The sequence below is a fragment of the Limanda limanda genome, chromosome 19 (genome assembly GCF_963576545.1).
Source record: "Limanda limanda chromosome 19, fLimLim1.1, whole genome shotgun sequence".
NCBI classification, from domain to species: Eukaryota; Metazoa; Chordata; class Actinopteri; order Pleuronectiformes; family Pleuronectidae; genus Limanda; species Limanda limanda.
In genome coordinates, this window is record NC_083654.1 from 9847654 (window position 1) to 9874179 (window position 26526).

At 44.5% G+C, this 26526-nt stretch overlaps 1 protein-coding gene across 1 annotated transcript; it reads left to right on the top strand.

The window, feature by feature from the left end:
- LOC133025799 (inactive phospholipase C-like protein 2) lies at nucleotides 1-25639 on the top strand. The gene is made up of 12 exons (XM_061092551.1): nucleotides 1-305; nucleotides 9994-10095; nucleotides 10300-10449; nucleotides 10650-10810; nucleotides 11338-11806; nucleotides 12544-13761; nucleotides 14886-15135; nucleotides 15296-15582; nucleotides 16470-16673; nucleotides 20079-20154; nucleotides 24870-24979; nucleotides 25212-25639. Exons 1-12 carry the CDS (start codon nucleotides 99-101, stop codon nucleotides 25386-25388), a joined length of 3411 nt encoding a protein of 1136 aa, XP_060948534.1. The 5' UTR covers nucleotides 1-98; the 3' UTR covers nucleotides 25389-25639.
- The last annotated feature ends 887 nt before the right edge of the window (nucleotides 25640-26526 follow it).

Consider the following 26526-nt stretch of genomic DNA (forward strand, 5'->3'; position numbering starts at 1 on the left):
CCTGTGTCCGCGGTGTGTGGTGCAGCTCCGCGGCGTCGGGAGCCAGGCTGCCGTCAGATGAACTGAGAGAGAACCGGCTGAGTTGCGACCCACCCACCATGGCTGAATTCGGGGAGAAGAAGCAGTGCGCCGTCGGTTCGAGCCCGGCGGACCGGGGGGAGCCGGTGTCCAACGGGAGCTGCAGCGGGACCTCGGGCTCGCTGAGGAGGCTCCAGAAGACCTCCAGCTGCGAGTCCCCGGCGTGGGGGACCCCGGGCTCAGACTCAGCATCCAAGACCATCCCTCGACGCAGCAGTCTGATCAAGGTAGGCCACCGCCCCCCTGCCCCCCCCCCCCAGGGAGAAGCAAACATGATGTCCAGCTTTGAAACACGAGAAGACTTTACACGTCATGTTTAATTGAGTGCAAACGGTGGTCAGGCCAGAGTAGATCTCAAAAAACTCGTGTGAACTTATATCAGACCAAATATGGTAGAGTAAGGAAATGTTAACGTTACCAAACCCCACAGGAATCTGATGTTGAAGCAATGGATAAAGACTGTGTCACTAGCAGGTCATGTGACTTAACACACACTCCCACCTAAACCTAACCTAAACCTAAACTCAACCAGAACTTAACCTAAACCTAATCCTAACCTTAAAACACGCTCACCATATGTGGACATGATTTTTGTCTCCACAAGGAAGACAAGTCCCCATAACGGGACCGTGTAGAATAATAACTGAATCATACACACACTCACACTGACTCTCCACCTGTGCCAAGTATGAGAACTGTCTGTCACCTCACGTGATGATGCTGTTGAGGAATGAATATGATGACGTCACACTGTTAATGATGAGAGGGACCGATCCTGAACCTTTCAGAACTAGAAGGCCTAACAGTCCCCTTAAATTTGATCAAGCTGCACACAACTGCACAATTGTTCCTCATTGTATCATCACGTTTTTCCAGATCCATGAATTGTGAAAATGTTGAAAAAAACATCCACAATGTTTAAGAACCCATACCACATTCAGTTTTGTAGTTATCCATTCAGCGATTGAGTAATTTTGCTGACAAACAAACGGACAGGGGTGAAAACATAACCTCTTTGGCTGAGGTAATAAAACTAGAACCCATTCACCCTATTTGTCATACCGGACATAAACCCATAAATACATGTATATAAACATGAGCAGGGAAGGTTTTGTTCCAGGCAGACTCAAGCAGGCGTGTCATTTATTAGCACTTCATCAACCAGAGAGGAGGAGGAGGAGGAGGAGGAGGAGGAGGAGGAGGAGGAGGAGGAGGAGGAGGAGGAGGAGGAGGAGGAGGAGGAGGAACTAATAACAAATATCCGAAGCCACCTGCTGTCTTTGATTAGAGTGAAAAAACATATTCCACTACTCCTCCCTCTTCCCTCTGTGGCTCCCAGTTGAATACCTCCGTCCAATTAACCCCACAGCCTCCCTCCACCCATCTGAGAACACGTCAGGTCGACCATACGTGCATAAAGGCCCTCGAGAGAAATATCACAACTATTCACCGGTTATGTCCAACCAAAGAGACCTGTTACACCACCAGAGTCTAATCAATAACTCATCCCCCTGACTTTGCCCTTTTATGGGCTCTGCCTCAAGGCTCCTGAGGTCTCGTATTGATCTCCAGTTGTTGCTCGTCTCCTCGGCGACGGCCTGTACAGACATGACTGTTTGAACTCGCGGCTTCATCCGTGTGCAATTTGGCTCCGATACATATGCAAGACAGGAAGTTGGCCAATGTCCTCGAACGCTTCATGTTGCAATATTGCTGTGAAGTCACGAGCGGTTGTTGATGACACGTCTCTTTCTCCGGGGCCCCCTCCCACTGGGTAACACACACACACAAAAAAGCGTTTCTCACCTCCGTGCCCACACACAAGCCTGCTCTTGTCTTTCCTCTGTCAGTTTCCTCTGTCAGTTTCCTCAGTGTGCTTCAGTGAAGATCTGGGGTCTCGGCCGTGGGTCAGAAATGGCATCAAAGATCTCCCTAATGTGCAGCTTAATGGCCCCAGATCTTCACCCCTCTCCCTCGGGTGCTGCCTGTGCTTCAGAGAGCGATAGTGCAGGACAGCATGGGAAAACATGCTGCACATGAAAGAACAATTTGATGGAATGCACACAGTGGGACAAAAGCATATCACAAATACCATAAAAAAGGAATGTTATTAATTACTGGGATGTTGCAAAGAATACCTGGAGTAATGTCAATACCGACAAAATGAAGACGTGATGGCTTGAAGGAGACAGGCTGTCGTGTAGGAAGACATTCTGTTATGTTCTGTGTGTGTTGTCAGGTTCATCACATTATTTATTTTGTTTCCCATGTTTTAACTTCACATGTTTGGAGACGTGGATTCACTAGCTGACTGTCGAGCACTTAGTAAAAGCTTTGCTGATTGAAGAAGTGAGACGGATAAAAAAAAATGTTCTCGTTTTTGTTGATTTGCTTATGTATTGAAGCAGAAAGTAGCATGCATCGGCGGCATGACGATGGTGTGCTAGACTGCTGCATGTTCAGTAGGCACGTTTAATGCCGTGAACCCTAATCAACGGGCCGAGCAGTGAGCAGCAGCACCACACACGAGCGTCTGTGCCTTCACCGTAGACGTGCACGTGTTTTGAATCTCTTGAGGCTCTGGATGGATCGAGCTCGGTCTGGAGCCACCTGTCAGCACAGCAGAGCAGTTTGACTGTTTGCTAAACTACCTCCAGGATCAAACTCAGGATCTCTCACAATAGGAATCTGGCTGGTATGTAAGCAGATAAACAGGAAACATGACATTCCAGACTGGTTTTAAGTGGAGTCAGGGGATTTGTGACCAGTGTGTGTGTGCTAGTGTGTTTGTGTGTGCCGAGTTAATGAAAGTGACCTTAATTGTATTTCCTCAGTGTGTAGGCCTTCTTCATGCCGTCTGTTCTCCTCTCATTTATTCCGTCGCTCGCTCTGGTGTGCGTGAGGGAGTTACCGAATCAGGTGCCCACTCAGTTCATGTGTTTGAAGTTCATGTAGATAACCATCGGTCTCTGTCTCTGTTTTGGGTTTGAACTACACACACACAAACACACACACACACACACAAACACACACAAACACACACTTGCACAGACCTGCCTTTTAAAATACAGCTAAGCACAATGAATATCTGTTTCCCAGTTCTCTCATTGTCTATGTCAAGATTAGATGCACGTGGTTGGTTGCACATTTGTATATGTGTGCGCGTGTGTTTGTGTGTGTGTGTGTGTGTGTGTGTGTGTGTGTGTGTGTGTATACTGTCCATGTCTTCCTCATTCCATTATCTACTGTTCCTCGGCCAAGCAGATCACACCAGATAACGTAAATGTTTGTAAAATCTAGTTGGTGTTTAAAGAGGTTTTTATGCTATTAGCTGAATTGCAATCGTTGAGACTTTAGCTCAATAGTCATTTAGGGACTATTCATTTCTCTCTGAGGGTCACATGAGAAGATTAAAAACACTCTTGCATCTGTGCATTCAGTGTGGAAGCCTTCAGCCATCAGCCACTTACCTTGGCTTAGCACAAAGAATGGATATGTTCAAAAATAACTATTCATAATAATTAATTAATTTTAAGACGAGCCATTATAGCTCCTCCCCCATGTTTCACATTTATGATAAGCTAAGCTAACCATATCTAGACTAGTGTTTCTCACATTGGGGTACACAGACTCCCAGGGGTCGGACTCCACAATACAAATAAAATGATCATGATATATGAGTATTCTGTGTTGACATGGTGAACACTTTCAAAACATACACGTATGTTAATATGGCCATTAAAAAAACCACTTTAATAGCCCAACCCTGACATAAGGGTAATTTTCCAATCGTTTAACTATTTGACTGGACAGCACAGCTCCACATGTTTGTTTCATAATGTCGAGTTTCACTATGTATGTGCGGTACATATATACATCTTGTGTGTGTGTGTTTTTGTGTGTGTCTAAATGCATTTCTTACGGTTTTGTGTGTGTGTGTGTGTGTGTATGAGCATTTGTGTGTGTTGTTCAGACTGAGGGAGCAGCTTCAGCCGGAGGTGTTGGCACACAGCTGGAGCTGATGCGGATGGTTGAGCGGTTTGAGTCAGGGCACCCTTGAGCGCCCCCTGCAGCTCAAATCAACATCCTGGGAGATAAATGTGTTTGTAACTTTGTACTAGTTTGTTAGCTTCACCGAAAATCTCACGACTGATATGGGTGGAACATTAATCGCCACATTCACTCTCACAGTTGACACCCGACTCAAGGCTCCCACCACCTGCTCGCACTTTCAGCCGCCCGCCCATCTTCAGGAAGTGTATCTGTGACGTCCGTCAGTTGATGTCTTGGTGAGATTACTCTGACATGATGCCCTTTTCAAGTTAAGCTTTTGCTTGTTTCAGTCTGTGTGGTTTGTGTAAGTGTGAGTGTGTTGGATCGTGTGTCGTGCGAGCGCTTACGTGCACACAGGACTTCAAAGGGGTTCAAGTTTGAGAGATCATCTGCTGCTCCGCCCTGCAGAGGTTTACAGTCAGACTCACCACATTCTCCGAATGATATTTTTATACATTGACAAGCTTAAAGAGAATTGAATTGACCACAGAGTGCTTCCTGTGGCCTCTTTAACCCCAGTGTCCTGGATTCTGCAGCAGTCACACACATGTGAAACCTCTACGAAACACACTTTGCAATGAGTGAGCAATAGTGCATGAAGATGTCTTGAGTAGGACCAGTAGTTTATTATAAGATTATTATTATTAAAAGATAATGTTTAATTTTTTGTTAATTTCATTCATTTTAGTGTCATCCAAAAACATTTCACAAAATAAAACAGTACTTGGAATCTTAGAAGACTTAGAAGCAGTGCATGAATAAAGAAGAAGAAATCTTAAAGCACCTGCACATAACATAAATACAGATTACCATCCCTTTTCATGATTTCTCAAGCTGTGGCTCAAGAGGTAGAGCGGGTTGTCCACTAACCACAGGGTCGGGGGTTTGATCCCAGTCTCCCCCATTCCTTGTGCCGAAGTGGGCAAGATGCTGAACCCCAAGTTGCCCCTGACGGCTTGTCAGCAGTGTGTGAGTGGTGTATGATAAAGAAGGTGCTGCACATAGATGCACTGTATGAATGTGTTGAATGGAAAAAGTGACCAGTAAAAGTGCATCAAGACTAGAAAAGGGCTATATCTATAAAGACCACCTCCATTTCTTTTCCACAAATCACATAAGAAATCAATTACACATTAATCTACATAAATATAACTCAATAAGTTCCAACTATTAAATTGAATATGCCAGAAAAATATAGTAAAAAGAAGAAATATAGAAACACCATCAGTTTCCTGAGCTCAAGGTGTCATCCTAAAATTCCTTCTTTTATCCAACCAGCCGTGAAATACCCTGAGATGTAACTTTTTTATATTATATCCAGTGACATGAAAAATAGAAGAAGCAGTGAACCATCACATTTGTGAAACTCGAATTAGAGAGAAGGATGCGAAACATTTTTACTTGCACTGCACAATTTTGGTCCACCCTCATAATATAGTAGTGCCTCCCTCCTCTTCTTTTCTCCATACATCATCTCACAACCCCAAGTAAATCCCCTCTGCCTCTCAACCCCCCCAAGTGGCCTTGAGCTCGGGGTGAAAAGCTGTTAGAATAAACCACACCATCAATCGTCCATCATCTTCTGTCCAGCACACCAGGCCACAGGCAGCTCAGCCTTCTTCACTCCTCCTTTCTTTTTTCTATCTTTCACCTAACAGCCTCTTTCTCAGATTTTTTTCTGTTTTAATTAGCGCATCAAAAACAGTGCTCACAAACGACCTACATCTCCATTCTGCTGACTCGGTGATGCCGTAATCAGTGATTCGGGCTTGTTGCACTCACATGAACAGACGTTCTCGTACATCATACCATGCATGCATGTACCCTGGCTAATGAAGGCATAAGGCCATGCTGGCGGCTGCAGGCAAAGTCCAGGAGGCCCTGTGACTATCCACATGAGGAGAAGAGCTCCTTTATTTATTTCTCTTCATCCTTCTTCTCAATCATCCCCCTTTTACTGCTATTTAGTTTGATCTTTTCCCTCTTCTCAAGATTCAACTTTCTGTCATGTCTCTCTGTCATCTTGTGCATCCTTCTCCAAAAAACGTCATCTAATCCGTGGATGTGTCCGTCAGTTTCAGCCAAATCAGGATCATCAGTGTAATAGTCAATGATGAGAGAGGAAAACTGGCAGATAATAACTGATGTCTAACTCTGTAAAATACTGGTCAATCTATATCTATATCTAGTGTATCGATATATGCATCTAGTAAACCTATATCTACACCCAGTATATCTACATCTTTATGTATATCTAAGGTATACTGTATGTATATGCAGTCTATCTATATATCTTTGTCTGTGTGTGTGTGTGAAACCATAAAATAGTGTCCGGAGTAATTAAGTTGCCTCTCTGCCGTCACTTTCACACTGTATCACGTATCAAGACTTTCGCTCTCTCTCTCAGCGCTGTCACTTCACTCGCCTCTCAGTGGGGACACAGGAAGCTCTCTGTAACGGGCTGACAGGCGGCTTCCTGTTTTGAAACAGTGGCGGTTATCACGACTCATCTCGGTCTCTGTGAGAAAATCTTAGTAGGACCTTTGTCATGGAGACGTACTTTACAGATGCATTCTCGGAGATTAAGTTTAATGGAATCAGAATTTTATTTATGGGTTGAGGTGGAGCTTGTTTGAATTAAAGTAATTAATTTAGAGGGATGTCAGGATTGTAGAGGTGAATGTGCAGGACACATGAGACAATTGAATTCAAACTGTGGAGCAGGTCACATGGAGACTCCTGATGTTTCCTCAGATTCAAACGCAGCGTGACAGGAGGAGCCCACCTTGTGAGCTGCATTAGTTTTTGAAGAAGAGAGCTTTGTTGTGACTGTTCCTTATTTGTTTGCTACTGAGGCATGAAAGGAATGTTTGTTACTAGTCATGTAATTCAGGTTCAGTTGCCTAACTGGGTAACGTGTGCACAGTGATTGGTGTGGATACAGCCACAGAGGGACCATTTCTGCTCATGTCACACACAGAGAAAGAGATAACGACCGACTGTTCCAAATGAGCGCCCTGTGGGTCTATGCCTCCACCAACCAGTGCAGTTTATATGCATCTCTTTCTCATATAAGGTCACCTGGACATTTGACCTTTGACTGCTGAAATCTAATCTGTTCATCTTTGAGTCCAAGTGAAAACTGGTCAAAACTTGAAAAACTTCCCGAGAGGCAGACTTGAGAGATAACGTTCAAGATGTTTTCTTAGGCCATCGTTACCATGACCTTTGACCCCAAACCACCCAACTCTGTCTACGTGTCCTAGGAAGAAACATAATGTCCGTCACTGGCCTGGAGAAATAAAAAAGGAAAGTTTGAGTGAAGATGTGGTGCTGCATGCTTCTGTATTTTCGAGTTAAGTTGATGAGCTTTTAAACATTTCAAATTGAGGGATGCTTTCCAAAATCAATTATTTTTCAAATAGAGAAAGAGAGACTATTCTAATTCGATTTCCATATCTTCTTTCTGCTGGTGAAGTGAAGTTGTACCTGAGAATTGGAGGTTACATTTCGAGGTGTTCCTGGATCTGCTCAGTGGGGGAAGAGTTTTTAATAGAAACACCCAATCAATTATTTCACTTAGTAGTTAGTGGTTTTACTTATTCATAGATCACCTTCAAATCCAATATCCTTTTTTAAAATTGTCCAAAAAAGGAAAAGTTAGATTTCCCCACCTGCATTTTTCAGGGTCAGGATATGAAGGAGGTCATATGGGGGCTATCTGTTCCTCATCCTGTCTCGACAATCCCCATCCCCCACTTCCACTCCACTTCCCCATGGCACCAGGTTTTTTTTTTGGAGCACCGCCTCCCTCCGTCACCACTGGAAGCACGACCCTGTCCTAATGAGGCAATTAAGGATCTGTGACGCCGTCCCCTCCCTTTGAGAGAAACCTTTTCATCCCTTTGTGTATTATTCCTTCTCTCTTTCTCGTGTTCATTCATGCCATATTTTTTGTCTCTCTTTCTTTCTCTTTCGTGTTTTTGCCTTCCAACCCTCCCTACCACACACATTTCTTTCATATGGAGGGTTCCCCACTCTCCTCTCTCATACAAGAGCTAAGTGCTCTTGAGGATTATACAAAGTCTTTGAATGGAATCAGAGTTATGCAGATGAGTGTAGAGACTCATCAGCCACTGAGAAGCATTTTGTGCATGTTCACTGTGAATGTGAAAATGTCGATCAGCCACCTGGTGGTGAAATGATTATAAATACATTTAAAGATGAGAGCAACAGGTGCTGGATTAAATCTTTCTAAAATTGTCTGTGATTGAATCACCATTTCAAAACAACGGCCAGGAAAAATAATTCATCTTTCTGTATAGACTGAGATATTATTCATGATTTGTTTCCTTTAACACTTTACACTTGACACTATTTAACACACAAACAGCCACGTGTCGCATCAATGACCCTTGCAGCAGTTTGTGCTACAGTAGCTCCTCTGTGGGCCGGGAACACATGGGCCTGTAGAAGCTCCCCATGCGCATCAATGAGCCTCGGGCGGCAATAATCCTGCTTCCGCTTCACTGATTGTCCTTCCTTTGACACTTTTAGGTAGAGCTGACTAACCGCTGCACACTGATAGCACCCTACGACAACTGCAGTTTTTGAGATTGCACTGATTCAAATTGTTGACCCATTGCAATTTGGTCCTTGTCAAAGTGGCTCTGCTAACATTTTTCCCGCTTCTAACACATCAGCTTTAAGATCAGAATATTCCTTTGCTGTCCGACATATTTCACGTCTTGACAGGTCCCATTATAACAAGATAATCAATATTCACTTCGGCAATCAGTGGTTCTAACTTTGTTAATAAAAATGTATAATCAAATATCTTTATCGGAAATGTCTTGATCTTTTGTAGACTGAAATTGTATCAATTAATGAAATTAGATTCAGGATAATCTATAACCAAATAGACCATCACTTAGAAGACGCATACGTCAGCCAAGGCCCAGCAGTCCCCTTATGAAACCATATTTTAATTCACTAGATCTAAATATCAGCATATCTTATTTTTTTGTAAACAAGCTCCATGAATCTGAGAAATTAACAAAACTTTAGAGACAAATTTTACAATGTTGAAAACACAACCTCCTGCAGAGGTGACACAATCATCACATGCAGCCCTATTGATTTATCTTCTTATTTAGTTTTCAGATTCCTCTTCTTTTTGACGTGTACATATACAGAGTGTATTTAAGATGGAAGTATGCTGAGTATGTGGGTGTTTGCATTTCCAATCACCCTCCTCGGGATTGAATCAACTACAATTACATCATCCTGCTTTAGATAAGCTTAAAAAAAAACTTTGATTCGATTTAACTGGGACCCTAATACGCCCTTAATTGAATAACTGTGCCCACATATATGCTCTTATCCATCAGTCTAAAGGTTCTCTGCGGGGGTGACATCTGATGGGTCAATAAATCAGACTGAGGGAGCTATGATGGTGAGCTCAGATAAACTGATTGGGGTCTTCCCGCGGCAGAGCGGGGGGGGGGGCTGAGTCGGAAAGCCGCCTCTGTCTAGGCAGGTATGATTAATGGTGTAATGGTGAAGGGCAAGGGCACGCAGAGGCTTTTAGCGTGGTATCAGGAAAACAATAACAGATTGGAAGGAGGAGGCTCAGCGTGGTCGGGCCTAATAATCTGTGTTTATGTATGCTTATATAAACTGATATGCCTTTTAATCCTCTCAGATCCATTCTGGACGGGGAGAAAAAAAGATGTTTGTCATGCTCAAGCAAAGAATTCACGTCAGAGGGATCACTGTCTGTCACTCTCTTTCTGTCATTACCCTCTTCCTCCTCTTCCTCTCTTTATCCGTCTCATACTCTCTCCTCTGCCTCCTCGTCAGGATGGGACACGCGCGGGTCGTGAGAGGAAGAAGACGGTGTCCTTCAGCAGCAGCCTGTCAGAGAAGAAGATCAGCAGCGCCGCCGACTGTATCCACTCCATGGTAGGTCATAGCGCCCAATGTGACCCCATTATATATAACATAAGCTTTACATAACTGCACATGAAATATTTAATGTACAGCGCACACGTCAAGGGGTTTCATGGAGATCACAGGCTGTTGACCCTGTGGAACACTTAATGAGAGCCGCCTCAGTTCAAGTTAAGTTCAATGAGCTCTTTCTTTATTTCTTATCTTCGCTTCCAGGTTGAAGGGAGCGAGCTGAAGAAGATCCGGCCTAACTCACGTGTCTACCAGCGCTACTACTTGCTGGACGCGGGCCTCCAGGCTCTGTGCTGGGAGCCGTCCAAGAAGGAATCAGACAAAGCCCGCATCTCTCTCGCCTCCATACGAGAGGTCAGTGTCCGGAGGGGGAGAGCTTTCAAGATCAACCCTCCGCGGTTATTTGCTTTATGACTGGACCTCATTGATTCGTTGTTGGATAAGGAGATGGAAGTATTTACAACCTCGAACCAAATGGAATGCAACAGTTAATTTGCTTTTATTGTATCTGTATATGTGGGTTTGACTGTATCTCTCGTGGTCTCACATTCCAGGTCCGGACAGGTCGTAACACGGACACCTTCCGCACCAGTGGAGTTTATGAGCAGATCTCCGAGGACTGTGCCTTTTCCATCATCTATGGAGACGTATATGAAAACCTGGACCTGGTGGCCAACTCTGCTGAAGTGGCAAACATTTGGGTGACTGGACTAAGGTGTGAGACAGTTGATACCGTGTGACTTGTAAAGCCGTTGTCTCCTCACAGCAAGAGGGTTCTCGGTTCGAGTCCTGGTCTTAATAATTTATCTCACATATCTTTCTTATGCAACATTCAGCAGCATTGCCTTTGTGCAGCAATGAAATAAGTAGCTGTATTGTGTATTCTGTGGACAAACAGTCTGACTGACAGTGAGCAAATAATGACAATAATTAAATTTGTGGTTGTACAGAAGCATGGCTGTGCAGGGCAGGCTAAGATAATGGAGATTATCCGTGTAGCTTTTTATGTCAGCCCAACAATAAATCGTATGGATCTTTGCTATCAAGTATTGATTGTATTATGATGAGCAGTCAGATCCTGCAGGGCCCTCTGAGAACTCTATGTTATGAAAGATTATGAAAGTGATTTGTCTTTACACATATTCTGCTGCTGCAGTTATTGTGCTTTATAAAGAGTGTCAGCAAATATGGAAATATTTGAAAGGAAAACATTCTGTCTTGTTTCATCAACCCGGGCTCAAGGTATCTGATGCAGTATGGGAAACACGCCCTGGACATGCTGGCCAGCAGCCAGGACAGCCTTCGTCTCGGCTGGCTCGAGCAGCTGTTCTCCTCGGCCGCTGATCTGGAAGGCCAGGAAGATGAGGACGAAGGGATCCGCTTGCGGTCGGCCGTCAAGCTGATTCAGAGCGTGAACCCTGGCGTGAGCAGTGGGAAAGTGGAGCACAGGTTTAAAGAGCTGAAAAGAGTTAGGGAGAGGATGTCCTTACTCTCATTGGATAACGGATCCGCTGGTAAAGATCAGGTCGAAACCAAAAGACCACTGGGAAAAATCGAGCAAGTCACCAAGCCGGAGTTTATCGAGGTCTTTCACGACTTTTGCACTCGTCCAGAGATCTACTTTCTGTTGGTGCAGTTCTCGAGCAACAAGGAGTTCCTGGACACCAACGACCTGATGAGGTTCCTTGAGGCTGAGCAAGGCATGACTCAAGTGAGTAACAACAATTTGCACATAAGCTGCTTGTGAACATGCCCTGAACTCCAGATAATCACTTTTTGAGGACATTTCTAACACGTGAAAGGCCAGATAAAAACCCCAAAAGAAAACAAATGTCTTAGTTTGAACAAGCAGTGCCATATAGTTCGGCGAAACCGATGAAGATTTCAAAGGTTTTTGGTGATAAGAGCCGATTCCGTTTACAGCACGAGATCTCTGCAGTGTAATTAATATATTAGCCTACATGCTGTGCCATCCTTCACCTGAACGCACCACAGATTTCAAACAAGTGAGGTGTAGGTCCACGAGTCCCTACGAGTCCTTACGGGTTGGAATGTTTCTCCACCCAAAACACAAACGGCCATACATTTTGTAGGTATTTTTGGTCCAGACGATATTTTGGTTTATCTCTATTTACAGCCTTGTGCATATGGAAGCAGATTAATTAAAAACCCAATAGCCACTTCATTTCGGCCCATGTGTTCTGCCTCTTTTGCTCAGCACACAGACTGTTTATCTGCAAGCAACCAGAGCCTGCTCAAACATGTTTGATCAAACTAGAAACACAAACCAAAAGGCTTCTGGCCCCCACATCTTGTTTCTCACATACATATTCTGCATTTTCACATAGAGAATCTGTTTATAGAGATTAGGTGAACATGGACAAATGTAATCCCAGCTTTCCTTCTCAATGAGTCTGATTTACTCTCATCTCTCACTGCGTCTTCCAGGTGAGTGAGGAGACCAGTCTGAAGCTCATCCAATCCCACGAGCCGTCGTCGGAAGGCCGGCAGCAGGGGTACCTGTCACTGGACGGCTTTACCAGCTACCTCACTTCAGCGGCGTGCAACCTCCTCGATGGGGAGCACGGCGCCGTGTGCCAGGACATGTCCCAGCCTTTGTCCCACTACTACATTAACTCCTCCCACAACACGTACCTCATCGAGGACCAGTTCAAGGGTCCCTCCGACATCTCCGGCTACATCCGCGCCCTCAAGATGGGCTGTCGATGTGTGGAAGTGGACGTTTGGGACGGCCCTGAGGAGGAGCCAGTGGTGTGCACGGGCCACACCCTGTCCCCACCACTGTCCCTGCGTTGTGTGTTGGAAGCAATTGGACGGTTTGCATTTGTGGCATCAGATTACCCATTAATTGTATGTGTTGAGAACCACTGTTCACTTCAACAGCAGAAAACAATGTGGAAACACCTCATGGGAATACTAGGGGATAAGTTTTACACAAATCCCCCTGATGAAGGGGACTCTTACCTCCCGTCGCCTCATGTGTTACGGCATCGGATCCTCCTGAAGGGTAAGAAGTTGGGTCCGAGTTCTGACGGTGAGGACGGGGAGGTAAGTGAGGACGATGAAGGGGCAGAGATGTGTCAGAGGATGAAGGCAGCTAATAGCGGTGGGGCCACGCCCGGAGGAAGTGAGAAGGAAACATCGCAGAAAAGCATCGCTCAGTCTCATCCTCCTCATCCTCCCCATCCTCCGTCCAAACAGTTGCAGCTCTCGAAGGAGCTGTCCGACCTCGTGACTCTTTGCCGCTCAGTGACCTTCGCCGACTTCCCGACATCATCCAAAATCCAAAAACCTTGGGAGCTGTGTTCCTTTCACGAGTCTCTGGCCGTGCGTCTCGCTGGCGAAAGCCCCGGAGACTTTGTCAATCACAACAAGCATTTCCTGTCGCGGGTGTACCCCAACCCCATGCGCATCGACTCGAGCAACATGAACCCTCAGGACCTGTGGAAGTGTGGGTGCCAAATTGTGTCCATGAATTTTCAGACGGCGGGACTAATGATGGACCTGAACACGGCTTGGTTCCGGCAGAACGGGAACTGCGGTTACGTCCTGCGCCCGGCCATCATGCGGCAGGAAGTGTCGTATTTCAGTGCCGACACCAGGGAGACGGTGCCGGGTGTGTCTCCACAGCTGCTTCATGTGAAGGTGGGATAGTGGAAATATGTAAATGAGTGTGATCCTGTTATTTACCCTGAAACTTACTAATTTTAGTGTATTAAAAATCAGGATTTACTTTGTAGTTTGGGTTATTCTCCTGGGTCATTAAGAAGCCTGTTCCTGCATATCCGCAGATTTGTTTTAATTTTGCATTTCGAGAATTAGGTCAAAATGTTAAGATGAAAGTCAAACAACATTTAGTTTTTTGGTATTTCGAGAATTTAGTTGAAGTACTGTGTTGTGAATGAAGTAAATTCCTTCCATCAGTCAAATCCAATCAGAGGACTGACTAACTGACAGCTGTACGAGCTGCCTCTGCCTCTTCTAAGACTATGAATAAGAGTCAACATTTTGACTTTATTCTTGATGTGCAATATCAAATAAATATGTCTCCTCTGATGTAATTCAACTATATTCTCAACTATTCAACAGTACTTTTGAAACGAAAAAAAGTCTTCCTTTTCTTTTCAAATTAATTTCCTCATGTTAGGCCTGGTAAGTTGTTTTTGAAACACTTTTTATCTTCTTTGTTGAAATCCTCTTCACGTCATCAATGTATGTGTGGAAAAAAAAAACATGTGGCTCTAGCAGGACTGTGATAAACACGACCAACAGCTTCTTGATCTGAATCGACTGCCAGCGAGACATACACCTCTGAAGCAGAGACGATAGTGAGAAGTTAGCGAGTGAGTCACGGTAAAGTCGGCTTCTAGCAGTTGAGAGGCAGTGCACGTTCATGTGTTGAAGCTTTGAAGAGAGGGCCTATGGGAGGGGGTGGGATTTATCAGATGCATTTTTTACAAAGTGTAGCCTGCAGTCTGTGGTCTTGTTAGTTTTTCCAGGAACATCAACCCCGTAGCTTTAAACCTGACCTTGGTTTTCTTCTTATTAAGAAGTGAAGAAAAAGGTGAAATTAGATTTTGGTTCTGCTCATTTGCACTTTTACCCCAATATGAAAAGTTTGTTTGGTTTCCTTTCAACCTGTCAGCTTTTATTACCCGGTTACTCGTCAATTATTTGGATGTGCACAGTGTGTATATTATTATCATAATCGATAAAGATAAGGGCCGAAACCTTGTAAAAAAACACCAAAGTTCTTGTCATTCCTCCAGGTGATCAGTGGCCAGAACCTGCCCAAGCCGAGAGGTTCAGGGGCCAAAGGGGACGTGGTGGACCCGTACGTGTACGTGGAGATCCACGGCATCCCGGCCGACTGCACCGAGCGCCGCACCAGGACCGTGACCCAGGACGGGGACAACCCGATCTTCGACGAGAGCTTCGAGTTCGAGATCAATCTGCCAGAGCTCGCCATGGTTCGCTTTGTGGTGCTGGATGATGACTTCATAGGGGACGAGTTCATAGGTCAGTCAGGTTAATGGAAAGGGATTGAAATCCACAACTCAAACACAAGATCGTTTAGAGTTCAAGCTTGTATAACTGTTACATTGTTTTATTACCACACCTGCCTTCCTTCAATCCTTTGGCATATTTGAAATGGAATGTGATTTTCCTCCCACCACAGGTCAATACACCATCCCTTTAGAGTGTCTCCAGCCTGGCTACCGTCATGTGCCACTCCAGTGTCTGACGGGAGAGGAACTCCCCCACGCTAAGCTGTTTGTCCATGTGGCCCTCACCAATCGTAGAGGGGGGGGAAAGCCTCACAAACGGGGCCTGTCTGTGCGGAAGGCCCGGAAGGGAAGGAACTACACAGCTCTGAGGGACCTGGGCGTCCGGGCCGTGGACGAGGTTTTCAAGACGGTTGCTCCACTGCTGAGGGAGGCTACTGACCTGAGGGAAAATATGCAGGTAAATGGTAAATGTGTTTATATTGATGACCACTCAAAGCGCTTGGCAGTACAGTTTTTTGCCATCCACCCATTCACACACCCATGGCCATACAGTTCATCTATGTGCAGCATATGGGCAGTATGTTGCCCAAGGACACTTTGGAAATACTGAATCCCAAATCCCTTAATGATTGTGCTGACAGTGTGTGAATAGTATGCAGTGCAAACAAAAAAGCGCTACTGTAAGAAGTGGGATTGGAACTTAAATTAGCTTTGAGTGGATCTGGAAAAGTGCCATCTAAATACAGTCCTGATAATATTTTAAATACTTTTTGACTTAACTATATACACTATGGTATATAAATATATATATTTGGGATTTATTCACATGAATATCTCCACTTTCTTCAGCTACTGAAAGCTCAGCTCACCTTCATGGGCGAGGCAGCAGTTCAGTGTGAGGCTGCTTCTGTCACTGTGTGGGAAATTAAACAGTAATTAGAATGTAGGTTCAGTCAGACTGCCGCCATCCACATCTCTCCATTTCTCCAATTACAGTCCAAACTACTACAAAAGCACAACTGTGGGAGAACAAATCAGCAGCTCAAGGGGAAGACAAATAGCTCTGTTGCAGGGCTCGCTTTAGACTACTTGTGTGTGTGTGAGCTTGTGCGTGAGCGTGTGCGTGTGTGTGTGAGAGAGAGAATGAGGGAGACAGAATAGAGTAATTTAGGCCGGAGACAGAGAGCTAAAGGGATTTCTCAGGTTTTGTGATGATTTGGTTTTGATATCATTCACTGCCTCTGTACTGTTTTTCCATCTGCAACAGGAAATTAGAAAGAGAAAGAAGAGAAAATGTTTAATTTCCAGATTTAATGATTCCATTTCCCTGCTTTTTTGCAACAGAACTCAGTGGCAGTGTTCAGGGAGCTGTGCGGAGTGTCCGCTGTGGCCAACCTCATGCAGTGCGTCCTGGCTCTGAGCTCCCGAGTGTCCGGCCCAGACGAGATGCCTCTGCTGCTGTTTGACCTCCGGGACCAGTACCCCACCCTGGAGCCCCAGGGGCCTCTGCCTGACGTCCTCCGCCGGGTCGTCTCCACCTATGAACTGGTGAGGAGGGAGAGGAGAGTGAACACAAGCTGCGTGTAAAAAAAGGAGCATACACGGTGCATAACTCTGAAATGCATCAAAAGGGAAGGAAAGCCCAAACAAAAGCCAAAGAGATCAGAAATCAGTCAGCCACCTCCCATCCCCTTGTGTACTTGACCCAACAATGAAAACCGCCCCCCTCCCAGACAAAAGCTTCCTCTTTCAGCCGATACGTTCTCCGACACGATGCGAGCTCTCATTGTTATGTAGCGGACGACATCCCTGTTTGTGCCGGCTGCCACGAGTCTCGTAAACACATCAGCGACATCCTCACCTTGGCCTGAAGCCACAGTTTGTTTCCAAATGTTTATGTAAAAGATTCGAATTATGTAGTGATGTCTAAAAATCAATCTGGCCCTTGATAAAAAAAACATAAGCAAACTCCCCTGCGGAAACAAACACAAAGAGAGAACAAGGGCGAGAGAGGGGTCAGTCGGTCTGTTAGTTTACTGATCAGCGGGTCAATAAAGCTGCATGAATCCGTGACTGTGAGCGGGTTTCGGCTGCTCAGGTCTGATGAAGGGTTTCTCAGGTTTTACACCACTAGGGGCCCGTTCTAGACCTGCCTGTTTGGAATTAACTGTTCTCTTGTCCTGTGTAAATCCCTCGGAGCTACTTCAAAATTATTCCTTGTCATTATTGAGTCCTCCTCAAACAGTTCTACAATATAGTGCCACATTTTATTGTTTGTGTGCAGAGCTTTTTAGAAACAGCCTACGGTGCAGAGTGAAGTTAGAAACCTTTGTGTTCATCCACCCTGGTTTTTCTGCGGTGAAGATTTCAAAGTCGATGTTTCTCATGAAATGAAACCGAAGTTTTGTCATTACTGTTCACGTGTGGTTTCAAAATGATCTGGAGGCGACCGCTGCTCGAGGTTGATAGAAGAAGATTGTACTCGGTCCCCCCCACTGACTGCTGGTTGCTTGTTTATTCAATTTATATTAATATTAATATTGACAGATAGTAGGTAGATTTCAACACAGTCCCTTTGCTCTTCATCTTCATCTTTCAGCCTCTTCTTTTCTCTTTTTCTCCATCATTAATCTCTCTCACTTCCCTCCTCCTCCTCTCTCTCTCTCTCTCTCTCTGGCTCTGGCTGGACTGTGGTTGCCCGATACACATAAGTGTTTTCCACCCAGCTGTGTTCCTGCACTTGTTTATAGCCTCTGTCTTGTTGCTGCGGTGAACAACATTACCCCCCACTCACCCCCTTTTTTCGTCATTTGTCACGCTGCTGCAATACTCTTTTTAAATTGGTATTTGCTCAAAGTGAACTTCTTCATGTTTCATATTAGATATTCCCCGGCAGTCTCTGGGGCGGGTTGATGGAAAGGCGGTATGAATTGCCAACTCTGCCATCCTGTCCAAAGAGCATATGGGATGTGTATGAGTGTTAGTGCTCCGTGAGAGAGGCAGACACTCAGGTTTGTGGCTGCAGCCGAGATGAATCGATATGTTTCCAGTCTTATTAAATTATGATCAAGGCTCTGGTACATAAACCGTGACGCTTTAATTTAACTACGCTTGTTTGTCACTGATATGCAAATGGCACTTGTGCGTGTTTGTGTGCGTTAGTGCGTAAAAGCTTGTCTGTGGTGGCATGTGCTGCCACTTCCTGTTTTTTTTCAGCCGAGCGGATCCGGGTTGAAAAAGCTCACCCTGCTGCAGAATACCATTAGCATTGATTAGAATGAACCATCTCCACACCTTAATCCAGGTGCCTGCAGGGTCGGGTAAAACGACAGGCATGAGATGGGGAGTGTGTCTGTGTGTGTGTGTGTGTGTGTGTGTGTGTGTGTGTGTGTATGTGTGTCTTGTTGAATTGGATCAGGTCAAATTTTAAAACTGTAGTTAAAACTGTGTTTGTTGAGCAGTGGTCATTCAATGGGCTTAACAGACATAAAAGAAGCAGATCAGGAGCATTAAAAAGAAAAAAATATATATAATCGGTCATTTACAAAAGTATAGAAACAGGTTGGAAGCATGAATTATAAAATAGATGATTAAAAGTGCAAGTGATGAAGAGGAGGCGCTGGAGAATAGAGCAACTTCTTTTTAAGGCGGGTTATTGTTTGGGCGGATTTTATGTCACTACTGACTTGTTTTTTATCTCTCGTATTCCCTTGTGAATCTTTTGTTTCCCACGTGATCCCATGCGTAGTATTATTGGTAAACAGAGTGAGATTTGGACAGGAAAACGACAGGCATGAGATGGGGAGTGTGTCTGTCTGTGTGTGTGTGTGTGTGTGTGTGCGTGTGTGCGTGTGTGCGTGTGTGCGTGTGTGCGTGTGTGCGTGTGTGTGTGTGTCTTGTTGAATCGGATCAGGTCAAATTTGAATACTGTAGTTAAAACTGTGTTTGTTGAGCAGCAGTGTAATGTTCCTGCAGGGTTTGAGTAATCAGGCAGAAACTACTCATCACTCCGTGTGTGTTTAATTGCACTAAATCTATTTGAGGACCATTTGGATCATAGGCCCAATGGTGTGAAGACATTTTGGGACTGTGAGGACATTTCGGGACTGTGAGGACATTGTGGTTGCACCTCACTTTTCTGTTTTCTGTTTGAGGTTTAAGTCTTGGATTAGAATTAGGTTTAGATTAGGATTAAGGTGGGGCATTTTGTGATGGTTAGGGTTAGTATGTCTAGGGAATGCATTATGCCAATGAGTGTCCTCATGATGACAGAAGTACAAGAATGTGCATGTCTGTGCGTGTGCGTGTATTATGTTGTAGGGACATAAAGCCAGTCTCCCTAATGTAAAATATTCAATTTAAAGACAAGTGTAAAGGTAAAGTTAAGTTAAGGTTTAGGTAAGGAGTAAGGGTTGGTGTTAGGAAAGTATTATCTATGGTTACTGGTCAGATGTGAATTGTGGTTTAGTTAAGGTTAGGGGTAAGGTAAGTTGCAAAGTCTATAAGGATAGCTGCACAAGCTTGTGTGTGTGTGTGTGTGGGTGTTTGGTGTTGTCATTATAGACTGCCACATTGGTCTCTGTAGGTGCCTTCACAAACATCCACACACGCTATATATATTGAGTCTAATACATATTTTATGCAGTGATTCGTCCTTCAGTGAAAACTCAATTGACTATCTTCATCATTTTTAACAACCACCAATAGAGAATAGAGTATAGAGAACATCACCGCAGTGTTTTTTATATTTGTAATTTGCACCACCGGAGGGATTTACACCAATCCCCCTTCAGGCCTCATCTGTTACGTACAGAGTTCTCACAGCGGACAATAAAACACACTGTACACTGCACGTGCACGACATTGGATTATAAGCCCGACAAATAAGATGGTAAAATGGGTTTGTGAGTGTGTTTGTGTGTTTTGTGCTAATAGATGTTTCCCTCTTTGCAGATGGTCCACGCAAGCCGAGCAGTGATGGATCTCTCCGATGGAATCTACGACAGGATCCTGCAAATACAGACAACGGGTGTGTAGGCGCGCGTATGTGTGTGTTTGTGTGTGTTTTGCTGTATAGCAGTGTGTGATATGTCGTGTGTGTATGTGTGTGTGTAATGAGTAAAAACCAGGCTGAGCCCATATTCCGAGTCCTTGTGACAACTCCCACACAGCCTCCTTAGCAGCGCTGGTATCCACGCTGCAGTGGCTGCTTTTCTCATTAAGCTTGTCATTCCCATTCCTCTTCTCTTTTCTTTCCTTTCTTCTCTTCTCCTCTTCCATTTCATTTCCCTCGCTCTCATGATCTCCCTTCTACTCCTCTCCTCTCCTCTTATCTCCTCCCCTGTCCCAAACATCTGGTTAATCGTCAGTGTCACATGAGGTCAGACAAGTCTTTATTTTTTCCATCTGTACGTGTTGGACGGATGGGGTTTGGATTGGCACAGCTCCCGTCGCCGATCCCCCTTCAGTCTCCCAAGCGTACGACACCGGGTCTGACCCGCTGATATCATTTCTGCGATCTTTGGCCGAGGTTTGTTTATTTCAGCCCGGCCCCTCGGGTCCAGAGACATTAGTCCCTCCGTCTGTTATCGCTGTGACAGTAAACAACCCCTCACAAACACACCTCTTCACACACACATCACACCGAGTCTTCAGCTGTCACCCGTGGAGACAGTTTGATTGACATTTGCACCTTTTAACCTGTGGCTTGGTGCAAAAATAAACATTCATGCACTCTATGTGGCTCTCTATGTGAATCAGCAACATATTTATTTTAAAAGAGTCGTCCTGGGGCCTATATTTAAACATCTCTGTGTTTCATCTGAGCTTTATGAGTTGCAACATGCGTCGGCTGCTCAATGAGCCCCCTTGAGAGAGGTGTGAAGAGAACAGAGGAAATGAAGGAGAAATTAAAACCAAGCTTGAGATGAAATTGCGATTTGCTGCAGCTGATCACATAAAAGCGAGTGAATTCACTTGTATAGAGCATTATTATACACAAGTGGTCATTTAATGGACTTTACAGACATAAAAGAAGCAGATCAGGAGCATAAAAAAACATAATATGTTATATATATAATCAGTAACATTTACAATGGTATAGAAACAGGTTGGAATTATAAAACAGAAGATTAAAAGTGCAAGTGATGAAGAGGAGGCGCTGGAGAATAGAGGAACTTCTTTTTAAAGCGGGTTATTGTTGGGGTGGATTTTATGTCACTACTGACTTGTTTTTGATCTCTCGTATTCCCTCGTGAATCTTTTTGTTTCCCACGTGATCCCATGTGTAGTATTATTGGTAAACAGAGTGAGATCTGAAAGTGTTCAGCCCGACCACCAGCTGCATTTCATCTAATAAAGAGCTGCAGAGCCCGAGGCCTGATTGCGTGAACAAAGCTCTTCCTGTGTGCACAGAGAAAACATGGCGATCAGGTGATTCCGAGTAAGGAGGTCCACCTCTGAGGCTGGGAAGAGGAGGACGGGTGGGGGGGGGGGTTACAACAAGGACAGTGTGAACAGGCCACTCAGAGGGAGCCTCGGGGGGGAGGCGGGTGGCAGAGGATGGAAGTCTGAGAGCGATGAAACGGAGTGGGAGAAGAAAGCCGTAGTAAAGCGAACGATGTATGGCGATGCTGAGAGGAAGACAAGAACACCGACGTAGAAGAGAGGGAGGGAATCCACTTCATTAGCATTATGTGCTGGTGTGTTTCAGAGCTGCTTCTCCTCCGTTGGACAGACACTCATCTTCTCATGGACATAACCGTGAAGGTCTAGAGATTCTTTAACTCTTTTTACTGTGAAAGTCAGTTTTTAAAGAGGAACAAAGTCTGAGTGTGTTTTCACCCCAGACCACACCCAGCATCAGCCCGGCTGGATGTGGTCAGACGTGAGCTCCTCTGTTGGCACTTGAAACCACACTCAGGGAGTTTTGATGTCATGGCACGCTGCCACACCCTGGAGTGCACTTCTGCATCGCTGCAGCAAGATCAGACGTTTAACCTCTGTGCAAAGAAACGACCGAAAGATTTTCACAGCAACCATGTCTTCCTGCAAACCATAAAAACTCATCACTACAAAGCATTGTCAAAAATTTGTTTATTTCAGTCGCAAATATATCTAATGAGAACTGATTACATTGAGCGACATGTTGTTGTTGAGCTTTTCGGAGATTCAATTCACCTTCACACTAGAGACAGATATCTTGAAACTAATACCCTCTGCATAGCTTGATGTCCACTCGACTTTAAGATATATAAATATGATTTATAGGATATTGGATTTGTTTTAGGGAGATATTGATACAGAGTTTTAAAAAGATTGACATTAGCTGTTGAAGAGTTGTGATTATTCCCTCCACCAGAGAGGTTATGGTTTCACATGCGTTTCTTTGATTGTTAGCAGGATTGTGCAAAATCTATTTCCCCCGATTTCCATGACGTTTTTCTAAAGGGTATCTCAATAAAGAAACCTTTACATTTTAAAATAGATCCAGGAATTAGTTTTTCATTTTCTTTAACAACCAGCTGATTTCATGGATAATGACACTATCATGACACTCGTACCTCTGCCAAGGTCCAAAATTTATCTTAATTTCACAATTTATTTATACTTTATTTGATTTTAATGTGGATCTGCACCAAATTGACATTAATAAATAGCAGTCCTGTGAACATGCCTTATTTTTTTTCCCCTCAAGATCCATGAATCATTCTCTGAGAAACGAAAACGTTGAAAACCGCCCCACCACCCCGTCTAATTAAAATAAAGAAAAATCTCAGATCCACCCCCTGATCAAGGCTCTTCCCTGACCCATACCACATCCTTCCCCCAAGTTTCATGATAAACTCCAGATGTTTTTGCGTTATCCTGCTTACCAACAGACAAATGTAGCAGAGATTTGTATGAAACTGATGTGAGTCGTATGCTCCGCCCCTCACACCCACCACATCTCAGCTGGGTTCAGCCCCTGGGGCAGATGCTGGGGCAGTGTAAGACGGCGCTCTCCACCACCAGCATGTGGTGATAAGCTTTTGGAAGAATGGGATTTTCCCTCCTCGTATGTTTGTTTTTTGGGTGAACTGAATCTTTAAGAAACTCAGGTGAGCAGCTGCTCCTCCTCCAGGGCCCTGAACTGTACAGTGGTGAGAGTTACATCAGGCAGTATAGATTTGACAATTCATTCTCTTTGCTTGGTTTCACAGTGAAATAGACACACACAAACACACACACACACACAAACACACACTACATTGGCACGTAGGCTTCGAGTTGCCTAGCAACCGCATGGTAAAGGTTATTATTCAGGCAACTTCTGTAAGTGTGTGTGTGGATGTGGAGCTGTAGCAACACAACATGCGTTTGTGTGTGTGCAGGTGTGTGTTCTTATTTGCAGACATTTAATGACAGAGAGGGATTAACGTGATTAACTGGTAAATTATACTCTCATCCAGTCTGTTTACTGTGTGTGTCTATGTATGTCTGTGTGTGTTTGTGCGTGTGGGCGAGGTCGAACACTTGGCATGTTTAATGTCTGTGGCTCTCGATGGCTCAAAGTGATGTGTGCCCTGTGTTAACCCACTTCCGGGTTTCCATGGTAACAGTGGGACAGTGGCCCTGGGCGGACAGAAGAAGACAGACACACAACACAACTCCATGGCGCACACACACACACACACACTCACACACACTGGCTAGCCGGCGGCCTGACTTCGATGGCTCTTTCTCTCTTTCTCTGTATCGTTCTTCATCTGTCACACAGATTTTATCCTTTGAATTTTTTCATCACACTTATCTTAATTTATTTCTCACTCTCTGTGACGGCTGAGTCTGAAAGTGACATTTGCAGCCCATTGGTTCTCTCACGTTCCTCCCTAGTCGGCATTTAGTGTGATCTTTGTAAAGATGTTAAGATTAATTAGACACATATAACAATATATACTGAGATTAGAAGAGAAAGAGACGATTAGACTCCATGGATGTAGCATCAGGCCCATGGAGATGGGAGAAAGGCGAGAATCAACTGGTGGTGGTAGATTAAAACCTGCAGGTGGACGATGGAAAGTCTATGAATGGTTTCAGGAACACAGGCAGACGGATCAATAATCAGATATGGGGTATAAGAATATGTGAATATAGGGACCTGGACAGCGCGGTAAGGCAGAAATGACAGTTGAGAAAAGAGCAAGAAAGGAAAAAAAAGATTGAGTTTACTGAGTGTGTCCTGTACTGTGTGGGAACCACCTACTGAATCACAAATACTTTCACAAAGCAGTAACACTATGTTCAGAGTGTTACTATCAGTCGTGAATACGAATGTGAATCACTCTTCAATTTTTTAGGCATACGTTTTAGTGATCACACACACACACGTTTGTACAGCTAAATTAGTGAGGACATTCATTGGCATAATGCATTCCCTAGTTCCTAACCCAAACATAACCCTGAACCTAACCTAACCTAAACCTATTTCTAACTATTGAACCAAGTCTTAACCCCTAAACGGTCCATAAAAGGGGGGTCACAAAGTGAGGACCGGCCAAAAGGTCCTCACTTTGTACTAACTCCCACCTGAACCAGATTTACTACTTGTCTAAACGTAAGCCATAAACTTAACAATAACATAAACATAACCTTAACCTAAACCCAACCTTGTAAAACATGTCTTGTATGTAAATGCAATGATTCATGTGCGTGTGTGTGTGTGTGTGTGTCTGTGTGTGTGTGTTTGCACATGTTCGACTCTAGCGATGGAGTTTCATGAGAAGCTGCCGAGCCTGGCAGCGAAGGAGGGGCTGAAAGGTCGCAAGGTCAGCCGAGCGCTGGAAAGTTTCAGCTGGAACATCACTATCCTTAAGGTCAGCAACACACACACACATACATATATACACACATACACACACACACACACACACACACATACACACTCACTCATATAAACCCAAACAGCCTCAGGAGTTAAACAATTACAACTTGTTTTGGCCTGAAGCAGTTTTGCTCATCTCTCTGCTCTTTCATCCTCCCTCCCTCCACTTCTTCCCTCTGTCCTCCCTCCTGGTCTCCCCTTCTGGTCCCCCTTCTCCCACCCAGGGCCAGGCCAACCTCCTGAAGCGGGCCAAGGCTGAGGTCCAGGAGAACACGAAGCAGGTCCACGACGCGGCTCTGACCGGAAACCTCAGCAAGGAGGGTCAGGGAGTGACGAGGGTCCGCTCCGTAACGCGAAGAGGCCAGGAGGAGAAGGAGAGAGGATCCACACCTCTGCTGTAGCTGCTGTGACAAACCCTTCAAATGTCTCGGATTCATAATGTTGCAGGAATTAAATAGCAAGTACCCTGTTTTTTTAAAAGAAGGAAGTTGATGAATGTCATACTTCAAAAACGTCGTAGACGTCAGAGGCCGCTGTGTGGAGGCGGGAAGAGGAATGACAATGAAGGAGTTGAATGTAGTTCGATTTAAAGCCAAGGTTCAGCTGTTTGTACTGTATGGAACTGTAAATACACCAAATGTTTATTATCCTCTTCTAACGTGCAATGTTTCTGAGATTTGAGACGTAGAAATAACAGCCAGAAGATCTTAGAAAAACCTTTCGCAAAACTGCCACCACCAAATGTTGGCAGCTCGTGCGGATGCATCGCAAAGAATATTGACAGAATATCGTGGAAAAGTCATTTTTTTCAAAACATTCATATATTCTAGATTCTTTGTTTTAATTTAATTCAGACATAACAGCGTTCAGCTCATGTTGATAACAAATCCAGCATTTTAAAATATTCAAATATTTACAAAGATCCTCAAAAAGGATTTATAATACAGAAATGTCCGGCTTCTGAAAAGTACGTTCATTTGTGCACTCAGTTCTTGGTCAGAGCTCCTTCAGCAAGGATGACTGCATCTGAAAAGTGGACTTTGGACGACTGAGCAGCCGTCTAGTTCTGGTAGGGACACACATTCAGGTCTGACCAGCCTGGGGCGGCCTGCCTTAACAAAACGATAAGGTACACAACTGAAGATATATCAAAAACATCCACAGTTGGTCGCTTACATCCACAGGTGCTTGGCAACTTAACATCAAGCTAATGCAGAGGACATTCAAACACACAAGGGATGTTCACCTTCTTGTCCTATGTTCTAAGACGATAAGAGGGACGCGAGTTGTAGCGAGTTTCCTGAAGACATCTGAATGATGATCCACGATGCTCTGACTCCAGCCGTCGTCTCTCTCAAGTTCTTGTTTCAACTTTGCTTGAAAATCTTCTCAAGGCTGGGGTCATCCCTGTGGCTCGTGCACATTTCCCCTTCCGGTCGACTTCCCATGAACTCAGTGCTCTGCAAACAGCCAGCGATGACCTGCAGCTTTTCCTCCTCACGGGTGGTGTCAATGATCATTTCCTTTTCCCGTGATTGT

What these genes read in the sequence shown, in the direction of transcription:
- LOC133025799 (XM_061092551.1), top strand. Translation starts at nt 99, where the DNA reads ATGGCTGAATTCGGGGAGAAGAAGCAGTGCGCCGTCGGTTCGAGCCCG. An exon ending in CTCTCGCCTCCATACGAGAG is followed by an intron (nt 10,450 to 10,649) that starts GTCAGTGTCCGG and finishes CTCACATTCCAG; the next exon opens with GTCCGGACAGGTCGTAACAC. An exon ending in GGAACATCACTATCCTTAAG is followed by an intron (nt 24,980 to 25,211) that starts GTCAGCAACACA and finishes TCTCCCACCCAG; the next exon opens with GGCCAGGCCAACCTCCTGAA.